Consider the following 21521-nt stretch of genomic DNA (forward strand, 5'->3'; position numbering starts at 1 on the left):
TTTAGATCCGGGGTCCAAAATCCGGCCCGTGTGAAGTCTCAATTATTATTTTTTTATTTGTGCTTTGTAATCTATTTTACTATCGGGGTCTCCTACCTGCTCAGGCAAATAATATTGTAAAAAATGTATTTTCCGATCGATAACGTGACATCATCGCATGCGGAAAGTGTGCACTCTTTTAGTCAATTAGTGCGTGAAGTATATATATTTATATATATATATATATATATATATATATATATATATAGACACACAGCCCGGCCCCCAGCCAAATTTTTTTAACCCAATGCAGCCCCCGAGTCAAAAAGTTTGGGGACCCCTGGTTTACCACATTGTGACAACCAACCCCATCACATGGACGCTCTGGAGTTAGATCTTTTAATGGGACTTTTGTCTTAAATTTGAAAGTTTATCTGCATTGTCAAGTTGACAAATACGTAACACACAATAATGAAGGGACACAAACATCGTTTCTTCACGTGTACATGAATGTGAATTTAAAATGTATTAAAAAACTGTGATGTGCTTATTGTCGGGTTTAGAGTATAGAACATAGGCATTTTAGGCCTCTTTATGATGCATCTATTAATCGTGCTTGTTGGCCATTCAGGGCCCTTTAGAACGTCACCCCCCCGTGAATACTGTGGGTCTGCTTTACTGGCAAGATTTGGTACATTTTAGAGTATGTTAAATTACAGCAACGTCCAAACACTCTTAACACAGAATTAACCCAAAACACAAACGCCATGAAACACATGCAACCGGAAATTGCTGCAAATGAAAAACACTGCAATACCATAATCACTACAAGATAAGAAAATAAAAAAATTCTAGAGCCAACACAAGCCTTCAGATTTGCTGCTCAATGGTCAGGGAATGGATTACAAAAGGATCTGAGGCTACCTGAATTGATACATTTGGGGGAATTTCAGGCCAATTTAAAGAATGGAGAAGCTGTTTCTATTGGCACTCTACTTGTTTTTCATTTGTTTTTATTGAAAGATTAATTTTTGTACCTATCGCGTGTTTTTTTGTTTATCTTGAAAGTAGTTTGTACTTTTAACTATAGTGTGTGACCACTCCTGTTTTTGTTGTTCTATTTATTTATGAAACCTGTATTTGCTGCCCTCTTGACCAGGCCACTCTCGCAAAAGAGATTTTAATCTCAGTGAGTTTTTTTTTATTATCTGGAAAATAAAAAAAAGGGGAAAAAGAAAATGCAAAAGAAAATTAACAAATGACAAAAAACACAAACCACAGATGTGCAAATTCACAGAACAAAACAAAAAGAGTGTCAGACCTAAAGGAATATCCGCATTTAAACACACACTGCCTGTTCTCCTTCTACATTTTTAAATGGTGTCTACTACAATTAGTGGGTGTGTTGCATGTGATCCACTAAGACTGCGTACAGTTGATAACAATTGCAAAAGTGGTGCAGGCCGCCCTATTTAAGTGAGGAATTTGTGTGCACTACAGGCTGTCACCATGGAGACATGGATATGATCAGCATTTATTCTGCATATTCATAAAGACAGTCCAGCTAAATGGATTGTGCTCTGTATTCTGCTCACTTAAGACATGTATTCCTCTGCTCACAAGTTTAGTAGATCAGCTTTGTGTGTGCTGTTAAGTTTGCTTGTGTTTTAAAACACGCAAACCTTTCGTAGTTCAGGCCCGAAAATGTAATATTTTATAGTAATACAGGAGGGAAGGGATTCATATGGCCACATTCCTGGGCAGATCTAGCGAGAAGAAGGTGGGGGGTTAATCATTGTTTCATGCAGTCTTCTGAAAATGATGGAAAGCGCCACTCTACATAACTGACACTGTGGTCAAAGTTATAATCGCCACAAAGTACATTTCAGGATATTCAACACTCTACTGCCTTCTTGCGGCTAAGGCGGATAGTGCACCCGCCCAATTCCTCACGTTCCATGTGTCAGGTAAACCACAACAAATGGGGTTATATGAATCCCCTTCCTATGGTATGTGTGTTTTTGGATTTGGACTATTTCTTATTTGTGCCTGTCACCCATCGTATTAAAATGTAATACTTTAAATCGATTGGGGCGTGTTTAATGAACTAAAATGCTAAATCATTAGGAAGGTTTTGAACTCCTGATTTTTGGTCAGTTCTGTCACCTTGGAAGAAACCATGCAGGAAGGAAATATTTGTCAGCAGAAAATCCCTAGGACACTTTGTTTAATTGTATTTTTTTTTTTTTAAGTTGTAATGTGATGCATCCAGAAGGATTTGTTAACAAACTGCAGAGGTCATGTGTTTCTGGAGAGTGTAAACCAGGGGTCCCCAAACTTTTTGACTCGGGGGCCGCATTGGGTTAAGGATATTTGGCCGGGGGCCGGGCTGTATATAATATATATATATATATATATATATATATATATATATATATATATATATATATCTTATATATACACACATTGATGTTCATCAACATTTAACATTGTCACATTATCGATGGGAAAATTAATTTTTAGACAATATGATTTGCCTGCGCGGCTAGGAGACACTGAGAGTAACAAGCGGTAGAAAATGGATTAGAAAGGAAAGATTAAAAAAAAAAAAAAATTTTAAAGAAAAAAAAAAAAAATGTAATTCTTGGGACTTCTCGTGGGCCGGATTTTGGATGCTGGGGTGCCGGATCCGGCCTGTGGGCCGTAGTTTGGGGACCCCTGGTGTAAACATCCACAGGTCCTAAAGTGTGGATCTAGTTTAGGGGTGTCAAACTCATTTTATATCGAGGGCCACATTGAAAAAAATCTACTCCCAAGTGGGCCGAACTGGTAAAATCACGGCACGATAACTTAAAAATAAAGACAACTTCAGATTGTTTTCTTTGTTTAAAAATAGAACAAGCACATTCTGAAAATGTACAAATCATAATGTTGTTTTTTTTTACACTTACATGTTGTGATTAATAGTATTCTATCTTTATTTGTCGTTATTTATGCTTTCTGAATAAAATTATGTGATAATGTTCATCAGTCAACTCATTGGTGTTATTTTCAATCAAGATTAAATCAATTACAGTATGTAGCATCATCTACAAAGATACAAATAATTGCTATTGCGACATCTAGTGGACACATTTAGAACAGCAGTTCCTTTCATTAAAAAATTCCGGCTCATTTTTATACTTAGCAAACTCTTCCCGTGGGCCAGATAAAGCCAGTTTGCGGGCCTGATCCGGCCTGCGGGCCGTACGTTTGACACCCCTGATTTAGATAGTTGCTGACGTCATCCAGGACTGTATATTGACAGCGTATGCCTGAGGGAGGATGTCAGCAGACTCACAGCTTCTATGGGAGGAGAAACGCTGGCAATGATCTGACGACTGATCTGATTCTGATAAATTTGTTTAATCCATGCATCCATCCATTTTCTACCGCTTGTCCCTCTTGGGCTCGCGGGGGGTTCTGTAGCCTATCTCAAATCCGAACATTTGAATATATTTACCCAAAACGTTGCAACGGATTTGAAATTACACAACTAAAAAGTGACTGTTCATGCGGTGTCATACGATGACAGTAATTGTGTGTGTTGCCAGGTGGAGTGTGTAGTGGAAACCAGAGACAAGACACAAAGCACTCAACTGAGGAAGACGTTGAGTGAACGCTACCCTTCTGTCTGCTGGCTGGAGCGATGATCATGTGACCATTGATGAAACTAACCTACTGTATATTTTGAATGGAATGTCATCAACATGTGGACTCAACTTAGTCCCATTCACACAACGGATGTTCAAAATTTGCATTTAGAGTCACTATTATTCATATTGATACTGATTATGCTGCTATGATTGTCTGCTGCTACAGTGAAGTAGTTCTACTGCACAGTGGGGGCATGTGTAGGTACAGTATGTGCAGCCACACCATTAGGTACACTCTAATATGAGGGAGATTTTCAGAAAGATACATTTTTGGTATACACTGGACTATATATATTATAGTTTGTTCAATATCAATGTATATACCTAGTAGTGGGTCTATATCTTTAATGTGGCGCCCTTGGTTACCTCATACCAACCCAATCACACTCAGGCTTCCCAGCATGCTTTGTGTTGTGCTGATTGAGATAGCGTCTGGAGTTGATTACCGTCTTTGCAGTTTCCTGCGTGACTCAAGATCACATATCCTCACCGAATGAGCGCTGAGCACAAATCTATTTGAGTCTTTTTTCCCCCTCATCCTTGGGGCGCCCCCTAGAGAATGCCAAGCTAGAACTGCCACTGTACATGTGCAGTACCGTGCAAAGGTTTTGTTGTTGGAATTCCCTTTTTCAAAGCATTCGCTGTGACACTGCAAACATTGAATAGTATAGGCAGTTACGAAAAAAACTAATAAATCCACTAGAATTTGAATAGATGTAGTAAATACAGTCATATTTGCTGTATTGGAGTGTTCTCTAAGTTGATTGTGGTCAAGTATGTCGCCTTTGCACAGTCCTGTACATTGTACACATTGCTTTGCATATTTATTTCGGAATGGTTGTACTTATGATCGAGTATCATTTTTAAAGAGGTAGTTTCGCTCCCAAGTAGAAATGTTTCCTGAATAAAACTTACTTTTGGGATTTTGTTATCAGCTGGCTCATTATTATGAAATGTTTTCTGACTTGAGAATTATTATTATTATTTGCATTAGTCACCCCAGTATACAGTGTACTGTACATGTTTGCATGGTAAATATTGCCACGTTTACCCGGTTTCTTTATGTGTGATGATAGTCTGTTCTAAAGCAGGGGTATCTCACTTTTTCATTGAGGGCCACATCACAACTGGGGCTGCCCTGAGAGGGCCATATGCAACAGTGGGTACCGTATTTTTCGGAGTATAAGTCACACCTGCCGAAAATGCATAATAAAGAAGGAAAAAAACATATGTCGCACTGGAGTATAAATCGCATTTTTTGGGGAAATTTATTTGATAAAAGCCAACACCAAGAATAGACATTTGAAAGGCAATTTAAAATAAATAAAGAATAGTGAACAACAGGCTGAATAAGTGTACGTTATGAGGCATAAATAACCAACTGAGAACGTGCCTGGTATGTTAACGTAACATATTATGGTAAAAGTCATTCAAATAACTATAACATATAGAACATGCTATACATTTACCAAACAATCTGTCACACCTAATCGCTAAATCCCATGAAATCTTATAAGTCTAGTCTCTTACGTGAATGAGCTAAATAATATTATTTGATATTTTACGGTAATGTGTTAATAATTTCACACATTAGTCGCTCCTGAGTATAAGTCGCAACCCCCGGCCAAACTATGGAAAAAACTGCGACTTATAGTCCGAAAGATATGGTATATATGAATACAAACATATAATAGCCTTGTTACACTGCTGTTTTTGATTATTATACTTTTACTAACAGATTAAATTGTAAGTCAAGATGACTAACAGTGTGTTTATTTTAGATAACACCCCGCCACATTAGAAGGATGAGTTTGACACCTGTGTTTTAAAGTAATAACACAACTTATATTTTTCATGTACTGATCAAAAATATGGGCGCCATTTGTGATAACAATATCATCATCATCAGTACCATTTAGGGATGTCCGATATCGGACTGCCGATATTATCGGCCGATAAATGCTTTAAAATGTAATATCGGAAATTATCGGTTTCAAAATTATCGGTATTGGTTTCAAAAAGTAAAATGTATGACTTTTTAAAACGCCGCTATGTACACGGACGTAGGAAGAAGTACAGAGCGCCAATAAACCTTAAGGCACTGCCTTTGCGCGCCGGCCCAGTCACACAATATCTACGGCTTTTGACACACACACAAGTGAATGTCCAAGGCATACTTGGTCAACAGCCATACAGGTCACACTGAGGGTGGCCGTATAAACAACTTTAACACTGTTACAAATATGCGCCACACTGTGAACCCACACCAAACAAGAATGACAAACACATTTCGGGAGAACATCCGCACCGTAACACAACGTAACAAATACCCAGAACCCCTTGCAGCACTAACTCTTCCGGGACGCTACAATATACACCCCCCGCTACCCCCTACCATGTCAAAAAGCGAATTTAAAGCACTAATCTAAATTATTTTGGGTTACCAAGCATATTTCGGCAAAAAAAAACCAACAACTTGTTTTACTGTAAGAGCTTTATTAAGTGTTAGTGTTTTTAAAAGTACAACACTGCAGCAGCAGCTCCAAACAGAATGTAAACATTAAAGGGGAACTGCACTTTTGTGGAATTCTGCCTATTGTTCACAATCATAATGAGACAAGACGGATTATTTTTTTTAAATGCGGTCTAATGCTTAAAACATAAATAAAAGTCAATGGAGTCAATGGGAGGTCCTCTATTCCGCCAATAAATTTTTTAAAAAAAAAGTACCGACAAAACTCAATTTACATTTTGTGATCGGAATATTAACCAAGTATTAGTGATATTGTTATTATAGGCAAACACAGAAACTATTTAAAGCAGCGCCATGATCCCAGAGAGCTAAGTAGCTTGTTGCTGCTCTATTGACATCATCGGCTGGTGAACGGCTTTGTCTAGCAGCTCGTGAAAGTTTATCCATCCATCCATTTTCTACTTATTTCCGATCATAAATACCGTATTTTCCGCACTATAAGGCGCACCGGATTATTAGCCGCACCTTCTATGAATTACATATTTCATAATTTTGTCCACCAATAAGCCGCCCCGGACTATAAGCCGCGCCTACGCTGCGCTAAAGTGAATGTCAAAAAAACGCTGCGCTAAAGTGAATGTCAAAAAAACAGTCAGATAGTTCAGTCAAACTTTAATAATATATTGAAAACCAGCGTTCTAACAACTCTGTCCCAAAATGTACGCAAATGTGCAATCACAAACATAGTAAAATTCAAAATGGTGTAGAGCAATAGTAACATAATGTTGCTCGAACGTTAATGTCACAACACACAAAATAAACATAGCGCTCACCTTCTGAAGTTATTCTTCATTCGTAAATCCTTCGAATTCTTCGTCTTCGGTGTCCGAATTGAAAAGTTGCGCAAGCGTGGTATCCAAAATGGCCGGTTCCGTCTCGTAGAAGTCATCGGGAGTCAGTGTCGCTGTTGTTCTGTGAATCCTGCCTTCCGGAAAGCTCGGACCACAGTTGTGACCGAAATATCTGCCCAGGCATTTACGATCCACTGGCAAATGTTGGCGTATGTCGTCCGAGGCTGTCTGCCCGTCTTAGTGAAGGTGTGTTCGCCTTCGGAGCTGTGTGAAAAAAGCCACCCGGCCTCTTCGCGTAAACTTCCCTTAACCACTCGCTCATCTTTTCTTCATCCATCCATCCCTTCGAGTTAGCTTTTATGATGACGCCGGCTGGAAAGGTCTCTTTTGGCAAGGTCTTCCTTTTGAATATCACCATGGGAGGAAGTTTCTGGCCATTAGCATGGCAAGCTAGAACCACAGTGAAGGACGACTTCTCATTCCCTGTGGTGCGAATATTCACCGTACGTGCTCCCGTTCCACAGTGCGGTTCAGTTGCTGTGAAATACGGTAGTAATCCGTGTGCGGATGGAGAGATTGCGTCTTTTTATGAACGGGATCGCTTAGTAGGAGCCATTTTGTGGTCTTTACAGATGTAAACAGGAAATGAAACGTACGGTGATATCCGCGCGTTTTTTCTTCTTCTTCCGGGGGCGGGTAGAAGAAGAAGCGCTTCCTGTTCTATGGGGGCGGGTGCTTTCCTTGGCGGTTGCTTGCGTAGAAGAAGAAGCGCTTCCTGTTCTACCGGGAAAAAAGATGGCGGCTGTTTACCGAAGTTGCGAGATCGAAACTTTATGAAAATTAATCGTAATAAAGCGCACCGGGTTATAAGGCGCACTGTCAGCTTTTGAGAAAAATTGTGGTTTTTAGGTGCGCCTTATAGTGCGGAAAATACGGTAATGCCTCTCACCTCGATAGTAGAAGGATGAGGACGTCAACCAACAAGTTGGACAATTTTGGCATCCAATTTAGACCCGAAAATGGCGAAAAAGACACAAAAAGACGCTTGGTTGCACCCCCCTTTTTTCTTTGCAAGGATTATGAGTCATTCCTCATCTAAATGGGAATATATCAACATCCTAACAGTCAGCATCCTAATGACAGCAGACATTGTACAGTGAGTGATGTTTTATTATGTTTGTTGGCTCTCATGCTTAAAATGATCAAAATACTTAAATATTACGTTATTATCAACGTGCCTGTTACTACATTACCGTACATATATACTTAGTGTGTATAAAAACCTTAAAGGCGGTGTTTGGATGTTTTTAAGCACCTTTTGGCCGAATACAGCAACTACCATAGGCTCCACTGTATGCTGACTTTTGATCACATTTATTTACTATTTAGAATGCCTTATAATATATATGTGTGCTTATCTCACATAAGGATTGTGAATGGTAGGCAACATTTTAAAAAAGTGCAGTTCCTTTTTAAGAAAGTATGAAAACTTGTCATTAATTTTTAGCAGACCTCTCTGAATGCTTGCTTTAATGTATATATATTATTATTAAATGGATAAATATACTGTCTGCATTAGAAAACATACAGTGAGTGATCACAGCATGATTTAAGAAACTGAATGTGTTACTTCAATCTCCAGGAAAAGGCACAGACATTGTTCTCTGCTCGCTCTTCATGTCGTCTTCAGCGCTGTTTGGGTCGTTCGGGGTTGTACTTGATGAGCAGACCGAGAGAAGCGAAGCCGAACACTAAAGTCTGGCAGAACCAGAAGCAGCTGGTTGTCGTGTTGATGCCTTTATTTCTGCAAACAAGTCCAAACCAAAGACAAGATTAGCTTCAGCAGGCATTTCTCTGCCTTTTCGCTTCACTGAAAATGCAACAACAGCACCATCTAGTGGACGTCATCATCACATCATGCTTACCTGCACACTTTCAATGATACCAAGGCCTCTACGACATGGATCGCCACAGTAGCCCACCACCTGTGGTCAGAAATCAAAGTAAACATTTTATTTTTAGCCAATGTTAGTTTTGACTTACAGTGAAGCTTTAGATATACAACACGCATCATTGCACTTTTCTGTCCGGACCTTCCTGATTTACATAATCCATTCATGATGATGTAAGTGTGAAAGGCCGCCCATAAAAAGTCACATGACTTCACCAGCATTATCCCCTCACTGGAAAAGTGGGCCGTCAGGTGACTTTTGTGGAAGCGACACGCTCTGATTGAAGTGTTTCATTTGAAGAAGCCCAATGTGTAAATTGTGTGCAATTTTAACACAAAGGAATACTTAAGTACAAAAAAACGAGGTCGCTCTGGGTAAATATTTGCAGGTCAAAATGTAAACAAAGCTTGTAGATTAGCGCTTACCCTTTGTACATAATGCCAGCATAGTTGTCCACAAGGTGTTTGCAGAAGGTCCCAAACGGGCCGAGGAGATGGAATGGTATTTTTTCAGGAGAAAACACCATGCACTAAAAAACAAAAGTGTCTTTTATTTTTATTCATTTGTGTTGCACACATTAATTAATGAAAACATTATTTTAGTAATCATTTCTGCAACAAAACAGAAATAACGCATTTCATAGCACATTTTATAGAGACGTGCGAGTCGTGAACGAGTGAGTTTTTTTTTTTTTTAATACACTGAATCAGAACTCACAGGTACTGGTCTCCATTCACTCACTTACAAACATTGCTTTTGCCATATAGAATACAAAATGAAAGCAGAATGTGGGATTAGTTGTGTGGGTAAACTGACGGATAACTCCAGTGATTCTAGTAATCAATTCACTTCAGTGGGTGACTCAGGAACTCGTGTCAGGAAAACAAACCAAGTTTCCCATCACGACACACTACCTCAGCACACAGGGTAGGAAAATTAATAGGGTTGTGAATTTTTGATCCAATTCCGATACCTGGCTTGATGATTCGATACAGAATTGTGTCTCGATACAAACTGATTCTGGCAATGTATTATTTGGTATGGTAATTATAATACTATACGTATATATATTATATTGAACTAATAATAAGCTTTTTCAAAACAGGTTACAGGTAAGAAAATCTAATTTTGATTGTATGGAGATTGGCTTAAAAATTTGGGAAATTTTTTTTATTAAAATTTTTTTTCAATTTTTTGAAAATTATGGCTCAATTTGGAATCGAGATGAATAAGAATTGCGCTTCAGATTTTTTGCACATCAATCTGTCGGGACTACAGATGGTAATTTGCCTTTAACCACATATACATGTTATATGTTCATTTATGTATAGGTTGATTGGCAAAACTAAATTGTCCCTAGTGTGTGAATGTGAGTGTGAATGTTGTCTGTCTATCTGTGTTGGCCCTGTGATGAGATGGCGACTAGTCCAGGGTGTACACCGTCTTCCGCCCGAATGCAGTTGAGATAGGCTCCAGCACAACCTGCGACCCCGAAAGGGACAAGCGGTAGAAAATGGATGGATGGATGCATTTCTATATATATAAACTACTTGCCTTTACTCAAGAGGAAATACGGTGTTGGTAAATTTTAAATGAATAAAAGATATTTGGTCATTACAACAAATCAGAGTGGAGCAGTTTAAAGCGGTAGGAAATGGATGGATGTTCATTTATGTTCATTGTCCCATGTAACAAACAAATATATAATACTAAATACTGAAATAAAATGATCACATTTTGAGGGAAATTATTACATAACCAATTTGACATTGCTCATGACCATCTGCTCCAGAAAAACATTAATACAGACTGTAAATAGTATAATTTGTAATGCAGTTCTACTTTAAAAGGGTTACAAAAATGTTCAACCATAGCTCAATTTAAAAAGTGATACAGTACACAGACATAATTTACAATATATTCAAGAATGAGGGTTTCTAACAATCACAAGTCATTTATTTGTTTTTATTGTTTTGAGTATTTTGGGTCGGCTGCAATTCAAGCAGCCCATATTATTGCTCATACTTCATAGTTTATCATTATTATTTTTATGCTGATTCTATCCTAAACTCTCGCGAATAATAAGTGACGAACCAACTAACAAACTCCTAAGGGAACATGGCTGAATACTTGTATTACTCCTACACCTAAATAAATAAACAGCACTGTTGGACGAAAGCTGCCAGTGGCAAAACAGCGCCCCCACATGGAAATAAAGAGGCACATGATATAGTTCAGCTTATATCTATGTATTGAAGGAGACAAACTATCCTATTATGGTAATTATTGATCAAACAGAGGGCGCATTTATTGTACAAATATGATAAATGCCTTACGGTTGTCTACGCTGCTCATTTACTTGTATGCCAAAAGGAAGTTGTGCACACCTGGCTCGATACTCCACCTTGTGGCCAAATAGAGCTAGCACACTCTTATGTTATTACATGTGTGCAGACTAAAAAGTTAAAGTTAAAGTTAAAGTACCAATGATTGTCACACACACACTAGGTGTGGCGAGATTATTCTCTGCATTTGACCCATCACCCTTGATCACCCCCTGGGAGGTGAGGGGAGCAGTGGGCAGCAGTGGTGGCCACGCCCGGGAATCATTTTGGTGATTTAACCCCCAATTCCAACCCTATCACTATAACACTAATCTAATACAATAAGTCTTTCACTTACATCAAGACTGAAAATACCTCATTTGTCAGGGAAAATGCATGAATAAAATACATTGTAACAAGTTAAAATAACATTTTATACATAGCTTTGGTTTCTAACAAAGGATGTTTTTCATCACTGCCCATTTTTTGGTTAGTTTGCCTGACACACGAGTGCCAACCTCAAGGCTCAGAAGTCACATTTCGCCTGCTACAACATTTTGTGGCCCACAAAAGATTGGAAATGTTCACTCGTTTTTCTTGCTAAACGTTTTTCAATTTTGACAGAAAAAGGGTACGTAAGTATGAACTGTCTCATTATTTGATGTAACAAGCTATTCAATTTTTAGGGCTTAACTTTATTATCTGTGTGTCACCTTGACTTGTGATGCCAAACCAGGTTTTCCATCATCTACATCAGAGGTGTCTAAAGTGCGGCCCGAAGCAAATTTTTTATCGGCCCGCGGCACATTTTTAAACTACTATTAATAAAAAAATAACACAATAATGTAATTAAAGAGCAAGCAGGTGTAATGTTGACTCTAATAACACAAAGCTGCCATGCAGGATGTTTTTTTTTCTTTAAACTCTCATTGCTTTAAAAATAATAATGAATCAAAATCAATGCTGTCGTGAATTATTGACCTATCCAAAGCTCCAATTACGTCACATGAAATGTTCTCCTGTGGAAAATATTGCGTATTTTCTGTTTGCCATAAAACAAGTTTTCTATGACTAAAAGGGCATATAACAACAAACATAAACAATAAATAAAAACCTTATAATCGACGGATAGATCTGATGTTGATCTGGAGCAGGGTGTCATACGTACGGCCCGCAAACATGTTTTCTCCGGCCAGCGGGATGAGTTTGCCAAGTAAAAAAAGAAACAGCTGTTCTAAATGTGTCCACTGGGTGTCGCAATAGCAATTCTTTGTATCGTTGTAGATCATGGGCGTCAACTCTGGCCATTTCAATTGGCCCGTGAGGTGATATCAAATTAACACTAGAGCTGGCCCACCGATTATATACAGCGGCGGTGCCGCAGTACACCGCTAATTCTCACACTTGCCAAGCCTCCCGGGAGACTCCCAAATTTCAGTGCCCCTCCCGAGAATTGTAACGTCCCTTTTTCGTCCAGTTCAACGAGTGCTGGCTCAGTTACATGTGTGCGGCTGTGGCACGCACACAGAAGTGAATGCAACGCATACTTGATCTTCAGCGATACAGGTTACACTGAGGGGGCCAGTATAAAAACCTTTAACATTGTTAGAAATATACGCCACACTGTGAATCCACACCAAACAAGAATGACAAACACATTTCGGGAGAACATCCGCACCGTAACACAACATAAACACAACAGAACAAATACCCAGAACCCTTTGCAGCACTAACTCTTCCGGGACGCTACAAGGTGCGTGTGTGTGTGGGTGGGGGGCGGCGGGGTTTGGAGGTAGCGAGGGTGTATATTGTAGCGTCCCGGAAGAGTTAGGGCTGCAGAGGGTTCTGGGTATTTGTTCTGTTGTGTTACTGTGCGGATGTTCTCCCGAAATGTGTTTGTCATTCTTGTTTGGTGTGGATTCACAGTGTGGCGTATATTACTAACAATGTTAAAGTTGCTTATACGGCCACTCTCAGTGTAAACTGTATCGCTGTTGATGAAGTATGCTTTGCATTTGCGTGTGTGTGCGTACAGGAGCCGCTCATAGCTTGTTACTGGGTGGGCACGTTGTTAGAAGGGATGAAAAGCGGACGTGACGTCAGCTCGTAGATGACGTTAAAGGTAGTGCCTGTGAGGCACGCCCCCAAGACTGTGGAATACGAGATATAATGACTGATGAACACCTTTGTTCGATAATGAGGGATGCCTCAGCTCAAAGCCTGAGCCCCGACATTAATGAACTAGCATCCAAGAAAATATGTCAGGTATCTGGCTTGGGCACATCAGATTAGATCAGTGTGTTGCAAACTGAGCAGTTTAAAGTCCTGAATGGTTTATTCATTTTTTTTTTTTCAAATGTATTAGCCTGTGGAAAAAGTTAATGTTGATATTTACCTCAGAAGGCTGCAAATAGAAAAGAGGCATTCAATTTTTATTTAAATTGTATTTGATATGCCATTGATATTTTTGTATTATTATTATTATTTGAAACTCGATTTTGCATGTCACTATAAAGTTATATAAGCCTTGCTTGTTCATATTTAATGTAAAACTTGTTTGGGTCCCTATCAAAAAGGTTAATTTGTTCAACCTTGGCCCGCGGCTTTGTTCTTTTGGCTCACTCTGTATTTGAGTTTGACACCCCTGTTGTAGATGATGCTACAAATGTACAAAATAAACCACATGATGTTATTAGTACATCAGTCGAGGAAAATGATCAAACTACATAAATAACATACTGTAATTTGATTTTGATAAAACAATTGTATCTTGATTGATTGAAAATGAACACCAATGAGTTCACTCATGAACATTATCACATAATTTATTCAGAAAATATAAATAACGACAAATAAAGTATATATACTATTAACCGCAACAGGTAAGTATAAAAAAAACAACATTATGATTTGTACAATTTCAGAATGTGCTTGTTCTATTTTTAAACAAAGAAAACAATCTGAAGTTGTCTTTGTTTTTAAGTTATCGTGCTGTGATTTTACCAGCCCGGCCCACTTGGGAGTACATTTTTCTCCATGTGGCCCCCGATCTAAAATGAGTTTGACACCCCTGATCTAGAGACTTAAGTGTTGCAAGTTTGTCACAGTTTTTTTCATAGTTTGGCCGGGGGTGCGACTTATACTCAGGAGTATGTGAGTATGTGTGAAATTAACACATTACCGTAAAATATCAAATAATATTATTTAGCTCATTCACGTAAGAGACTAGACGTATAAGATTTCATCGGATTTAGCGATTAGGAGTGACAGATTGTTTGCTAAACGTATAGCATGTTCTATATGTTATAGTTATTTGAATGACTCTTACCATAATATGTTACGTTAACATACCAGGCACGTTCTCAGTTGGTTATTTATGCGTCATATAACGTACACTTATTCAGCCTGATGTTCACTATTCTTTATTTATTTTAAATTGCCTTTAAAATATCTATTCTTGGTGTTGGGTTTTATCAAATAAATTTCCCCCCAAAATGCGATTTATACTCCAGTGCGACTTATATATGTTTTTTTCCTTCTTTATTATGCATTTTCGGCCGGTGCGACTTATACTCCGGAGCGACTTATACTCCGAAAAAATACGGTAATTTATTTCTAACACTTGAGTGGGACCCTTTTGGATCCCCAATAATTTTAGCGGGATGTTTTTTTAAACTGTCATGGCTCCAAAAATAATAATGACTTGAAATCAATGTTATGAATTAGTGGCCCATTTAGGGCTCCAACTACTTCACATCAACTATTCCACTTTGAATATATTTGGGGGAAAATATTGCTTTTACACTCAAAGTTGAGGGTTGCCTCCTCCGCATAGTTTAGTTTTTCAGTGTGCGGCCCTAATCTGCATGTACAGTATATGCTTATATTATACTGTATGTTTTGCAGTTACTGTGTTAGCTAGGAACTGTGATGTGGGCCACAATGAACATGAGTTTGACACTTCTGCCCTGAGAGAACTTGTGATCCCTTTCAAAAAGGCCTGCAAAATCCACAGACCACGTGGTGGTTCACAGGTTTCTTGACCAAATCTAAAAATGTTATTTTTACAACTGCGGCCGCAGTAGTGCAAAGGAAAGTCTTGTTCGAGTACAGCACCTAAAATGTAATTAGACACACTTCTAGCGAGAAATTATCATGTTAGCTTCAGTTGGTGGGTGTTGTCATGTGAGGGTGAGCACACATGGCAACAAGCCATTAGGAATAATCTATATACCAGAATGAGACAAGAACATTTAAAATGTAGATACATAATTAAGCTAGTTGAATAATCAATATTTTAAAATAATAAAGACTTTTATAAATTTAGAAAACAGATGTTAACAGCAACAGCTTTTGAATTAGTGCACCTCGGGAGTCAGCAACCCAAAGCTCTTTAGCGCCACCCTAGTGGCTCCCTGGACCTTTTTCAGAGATGTGTGAAAATGGAAAAAGATGAAGAAAAATATATATTTTTTGTTTTAATATATTTTCTGTAGGAGAACAAATATGACACAAACCTTCCTAATTGTTAGAAATCTCACTGTTTATGTTATACATGCTATGTTATAGATGCTTCACTGACGAGAGTATTTGGCAAGAACCGTTTTGTCCTACTAATTTCAGCGATCCTTGAACTCATCGTAGTTTCTTTACATGTACAACTTTCTTCGATGCTGCCACAGAAAGACGTGTTTAATGCCACTCCTTCTTTGTCTCATTTTGTCCACCAAATGTTTTATGCTGTGCGTGAATGCGCAATAGTGGACTTTGTTGATTTTATTGATTTGCTGGAGTGCTAATCAGGCATATTTTGTCAATCCATGACTGCAAGCTAATCGATGCTAACATGCTATTGCGACAGGTGAGTGGATGGCCCAGGTGGGCATTGTTATCAAATCAACTGTCACCTTTATTAGCAGCAGCCGGAACGAGACACGGGGTTGGAGTTGGAGTGGGAGCCAGAGAGAGAGAGAGACACCGACGCAGAAAAAAACATTTTGCTGGAAAGCAAAAACCCTGCACTATTTAATGAAAATAAAAGTGTTGTACCCTGAAAGCTGGGCTCTCGTGGCAGTGTGTAGTGGTCCGAGGAACCCACTAGAGGGCAACCTCTACACACTTATATAAGACTTTTAAAGTCCATTTTCATAGTAGGCTAATATAGACACTTACATCATGTGTTGCCTTCATTATGACACTTATTTAAGACTTTTAAAGTCATTTTGATAGTAGGCTAATATAAACACTTACATCATTTGTTGCCTTCATTAACACTTATATAAGACTTTTAAAGTAATTTTGATAGTAGGCTAATACAGACACATCATGTGTTGCCTTCATTATAACACTTATATAAGACTTTTAAAGTAATTTTGATTGTAGGCTAATATAGACACTTACATCATGTGTTGCCTTCATTATAACTCTAATAATTTTGATAGTAAGTTAATATAGACACTTACATCATGTGTTGCCTTCATTATAACACTTATATAAGACTTTTAAAGTCATTTTGATAGTAGGCTAATACAGACACATCATGTGTTGCCTTCATTATAACTCTAAAGTCATTTTGATAGGTTAATATAGACACTTACATCATGTGTTGCCGTCATTATAACACTTTTAAAGTCATTTCGATAGTAGGCTAATATAGACACTTACATCATGTGTTGCCTTCATTATAACACTTATATAAGACTTTTAAAGTCATTTTGATAGTAGGCTAATATAGACACATCATGTGTTGCCTTCACTATAACTCTAAAGTCATTTTGATAGGTTAATATAGACACTTACATCATGTGTTGCCGTCATTATAACACTTTTATAAGACTTTTAATGTAATTTTGATAGTAGGCTAATATCCACACTTACATCATGTGTTGCCTTCATTATAACTCTAAAGTCATTTTGATAGGTTAATATAGACACTTACATCATGTGTTGCCTTCATTATAACTCTAAAGTCATTTTGATAGTAGGTTAATATAGACACTTACATCATGTGTTGCCTTCATTATAACACTTATGTAAGACTTTTAAAGTCATTTTGATAGTAGGCTAATATAAACACTTACATCATTTGTTGCCTTCATTATAACACTTATATAAGACTTTTAAAGTCATTTTGATAGTAGGCTAATATAAACACTTACATCATTTGTTGCCTTCATTATAACACTTATATAAGACTTTTAAAGTCATTTTGATAGTAGGCTAATATAGACACTTACATCGTGTGTTGCCTTCATTATAACACCTAAGACTTTTAAAGTATTTTTTATAGTAGGCTAATATAGACACTTACATCATGTGTTGCCTTCATTATAACACATATATAAGACTTCTAAAGTAATTTTGATAGTAGGCTAATATAGACACTAACATCATGTGTTGTCTTCATTATAACTCTAAAGTCATTTTGATAGGTTAATATAGACACTTACATCATGTGTTGCCTTCATTATAACACTTAGGACTTTTTAAAGTATTTTTATAGTAGGCTAATATAGACACTTGCATCATGTGTTGCCTTCATTATAACACGTATATACGACTTTTAAAGTAATTTTGATAGTAGGCTAATATAGACACTAACATGTGTTGCCTTCATTATAACTCCAAAGTCATTTTGATAGGTTAATATAGACACTTACTCATTATAACACTTATACAAGACTTTTAAAGTCATTTTGATAGTAGGCTAATATAGACACTTACATCATGTGTTGCCTTCATTATAACACTTATAAGACTTTTAAACATCATGTGTTGCCTTCATTATAACACTTATAAGACTTTTAAAGTATTTTTTATAGTAGGCTAATATAGACACTTACATCATGTGTTGCCTTCATTATAACTCTAAAGTAATTTTGATAGTAAGTTAATATAGACACTTACATCCTGTGTTGCCTTCATTATAACACTTACCGGTATATAAGACTTTTAAAGTCATTTTGATAGTAGGCTAATATAGACACTTACATTATGTGTTGCCTTCATTATAACACTTATATAAGACTTTTAAAGTCATTTTGATAGTAGGCTAATATAAACACTTACATCATTTGTTGCCTTCATTATAACACTTATATAAGACTTTTAAAGTAATTTTGATAGTAGGCTAATATAGACACATCATGTGTTGCCTTCATTATAACACTTATATAAGACTTTTAAAGTAATTTTGATTGTAGGCTAATATAGACACTTACATCATGTGTTTCCTTCATTATAACTCTAGTCATTTTGATAGTTAGTTAATATAGACACTTACATCATGTGTTGCCTTCATTATAACACTGATACAAGACTTTTAAAGTAATTTTGATAGTAGGCTAATATAGACACTTACATCATGTGTTGCCTTCATTGTTGCCTTCATTATAACACTTATAAGACTTTTAAAGTATTTTTATAGTAGGCTAATACAGACACATCATGTTTTGCCTTCATTATAACACTTATATAAGACTTTTAAAGTCATTTTGATAGTAGGCTAATATAGACACTTACATCATGTGTTGCCTTCATTATAACTCTAAAGTCATTTTGATAGTAGGTTAATATAGACACATCATGTGTTGCATGTTGCCTTCATTATAACACTTATATAAGACTTTAAAGTAATTTTGATAGTAGGCTAACAGACCCATGTGCTGCCTTCATTTTGATAGTAAGTTAATATAGACACTTACATCATGTGTTGCCGTCATTATAATACTTTTAATGTCATTTTGATAGTAGGCTAATATCCACACTTACATCATGTGTTGCCTTCATTATAACTCTAAAGTCATTTTGATAGTAGGTTAATATACACACTTACATCATGTGTTGCCTTCATTATAACTCTAAAGTCATTTTGATAGTAGGTTAATGTAGACACTTACATCATGTGTTGCCTTCATTATAACACTTATATAAGACTTTTAAAGTCATTTTGATAGTAGGCTAATATAAACACTTACATCATTTGTTGCCTTCATTATAACACTTGTATAAGATTTTTAAAGTAATTTTGATAGTAGGCTAATATAGACACATCATGTGTTGCCTTCATTATAACACTTATATAAGACTTTTAAAGTAATTTTGATTGTAGGCTAATATAGACACTTACATCATGTGTTGCCTTCATTATAACTCTAGTCATTTTGATAGTAAGTTAATATAGACACTTACATCATGTGTTGCCTTCATTATAACACTATACAAGACTTTTAAAGTAATTTTGATAGTAGGCTAATATAGACACTTACATCATGTGTTGCCTTCATTATAACACTTATAAGACTTTTAAAGTATTTTTTATAGTAGGCTAATATAGACACTTACCGGTACATCATGTGTTGCCTTCATTGTAACACGTATATAAGACTGTTAAAGTCATATTGATAGTAGGCTAATATAGACACTTACATCATGTGTTGCCTTCATTATAACTCTAAATTCGTTTTGATAGGTTAATATAGACACTTACATCATGTGTTGCCGTCATTATAACACGTATATAAGACTTTTAAAGTCATTTTGATAGTAGGCTAATATTCACTTACATCATGTGTTGCCTTCATTATAACTCTAAAGTCATTTTGATAGTAGGTTTAATATTGACACATCATGTGTTGCATGTTGCCTTCATTATAACACAATTATATAAGACTTTTAAAGTAATTTTGATAGTAGGCTAACAGACCCATGTGCTGCCTTCATTATACGGCTTTTAATTTTTTGCGGCTCCAGGCAGATTTTTTAATTTTTGGTCCAATGTGGCTCTTTATACATTTTGGGTTGCCGACCTCTGGTGTACCTAATGATGTGTCTCTTGTCCACCTGTTGTGTTGATGTGCACAATGGCTGCTGTACAAAAAGGGTCATTGTAAGTTGGGCCCCTGTGTCCACAACTCTAGTCCTTTATTCAGCTGGTCGTTATAAAGTCACGCAGGACAGCGAGATGTGGGAGAAAAGTATAATTCATGTAAGAACGGCATTCGCGTTCAGGCAATTCTACAAAGTGTTTGGTTCGGTGCATCGGCAACGTGGCAACACAACAAAGAGCACACAAATAATGCTGGACCGCATTGGAATGCACCCAGCATCGCAGCACTAAAGAAGAACCGCCATGTTTCTATATTCCAACGTTGTATGTTATTTCAAAGCATGGACACCAGCCTATCTTAAATGTGTCATATTTCGAACAGGGTTCTGAGTATTGGAAACAAGTAAATTGGGGGCGAACTGCTACGATGGGACGTTCACTTGCACTTTGGACTTTAATCTTTTCTTTCATGGCAGAATGAATCAGATAAGATAAAAATGCTATCGATCAACAAATAATGACAATGGCCTCGGAAACTAAATATCTAAATGAAAATGGAGATTCATACAAATATATATACATTTACAAGATGCTGCCGACATTTAAAGTACTTGTATGTGACCCGGGGATGATAAAACTTTTCGACGACAGCAAAATGAACATATTTGATTGTACTTACGGTGAAATACACCAGTCCGAACGTTACGGAGACGACCCAAAAAAGGCTTGTTTTTTTAAAATAGTCACTTCCATCACTCTTAGCCATAGTTGCCTGCCGCTGCTCGCTGGTGCCGCTGCCAAATAGGTCCGTGCAGCATCAGCAGGAACTATAGTTTGCCGGGGATGGGCGGATGTTTACTTGGAAGGCACACTCACATTCACACGTATATTAAACGTTTAATTACGTCTGTTTTTGTGTTTTATACTGCGGAAAACATCATTTTACGATGTCTTTGATGTACCTGTTGCGTATGAAATGCATACAATAATTGCAAATTATAGGACTTTTATTTATGATCGTAATAGGGCGTCCTCGTAGTTGCTTATTGAACCTTATTACAAGCCTGTACGTCATCTCGTATGGAACGTGACGACACATTCACGATGCCCTCTTGAATGTAACATTTTATTAAAAAAAATATATATTAAAAGTACATTTACACAATATAAATGTTGAAAGGTGTTGATACACCATGAACACCAACACACATATGTCTAATTTCCACTCGGATTCAAATATGTAATACTTTAGCGCAGGGAGTCAAACCAAAGAACAAAAAAACAAAAGACAATGTAATGAGAGACAGCTCACATTTTGATACTATAATGACCAATATTCATACATACGCTTTATCATCTACATTGCAAAGCTAACATAAAGTAAAATCTGTTTCAAGCATGTTTAATTAATATTGTTGTT

The 21521-nt window shown here is 37.0% G+C and overlaps 2 protein-coding genes across 2 annotated transcripts in view; one reads left to right on the forward strand and one right to left on the reverse strand.

Moving 5' to 3' along the window:
* The window catches only part of LOC133607805 (L-threonine ammonia-lyase), a 44466-nt gene extending 39170 nt beyond the window's left edge, over positions 1–5296 (forward strand). Inside the window, exon 11 of the mRNA XM_061962773.1 lies at positions 3573–5296. Within this exon, the coding sequence (XP_061818757.1) occupies positions 3573–3671 (99 nt within the window). The 3' untranslated portion in view covers positions 3672–5296. The remainder of the gene's footprint in view (positions 1–3572) is intronic.
* Positions 5297–7883: 2587 nt separating this feature from the next.
* Positions 7884–20997, reverse strand: tmem254 (transmembrane protein 254). Its single transcript, XM_061962941.2, has 4 exons — positions 20781–20997; positions 9376–9479; positions 8924–8983; positions 7884–8802 (listed from the first exon to the last, which is right to left on the reverse strand). Exons 1-4 carry the CDS (start codon positions 20865–20867, stop codon positions 8685–8687), a joined length of 369 nt encoding a protein of 122 aa, XP_061818925.1. The 5' UTR covers positions 20868–20997; the 3' UTR covers positions 7884–8684.
* Between the last annotated feature and the right edge of the window lie 524 nt (positions 20998–21521).

Source organism: Nerophis lumbriciformis, linkage group LG02, assembly GCF_033978685.3.
Source record: "Nerophis lumbriciformis linkage group LG02, RoL_Nlum_v2.1, whole genome shotgun sequence".
Lineage (NCBI taxonomy): Eukaryota > Metazoa > Chordata > Actinopteri > Syngnathiformes > Syngnathidae > Nerophis > Nerophis lumbriciformis.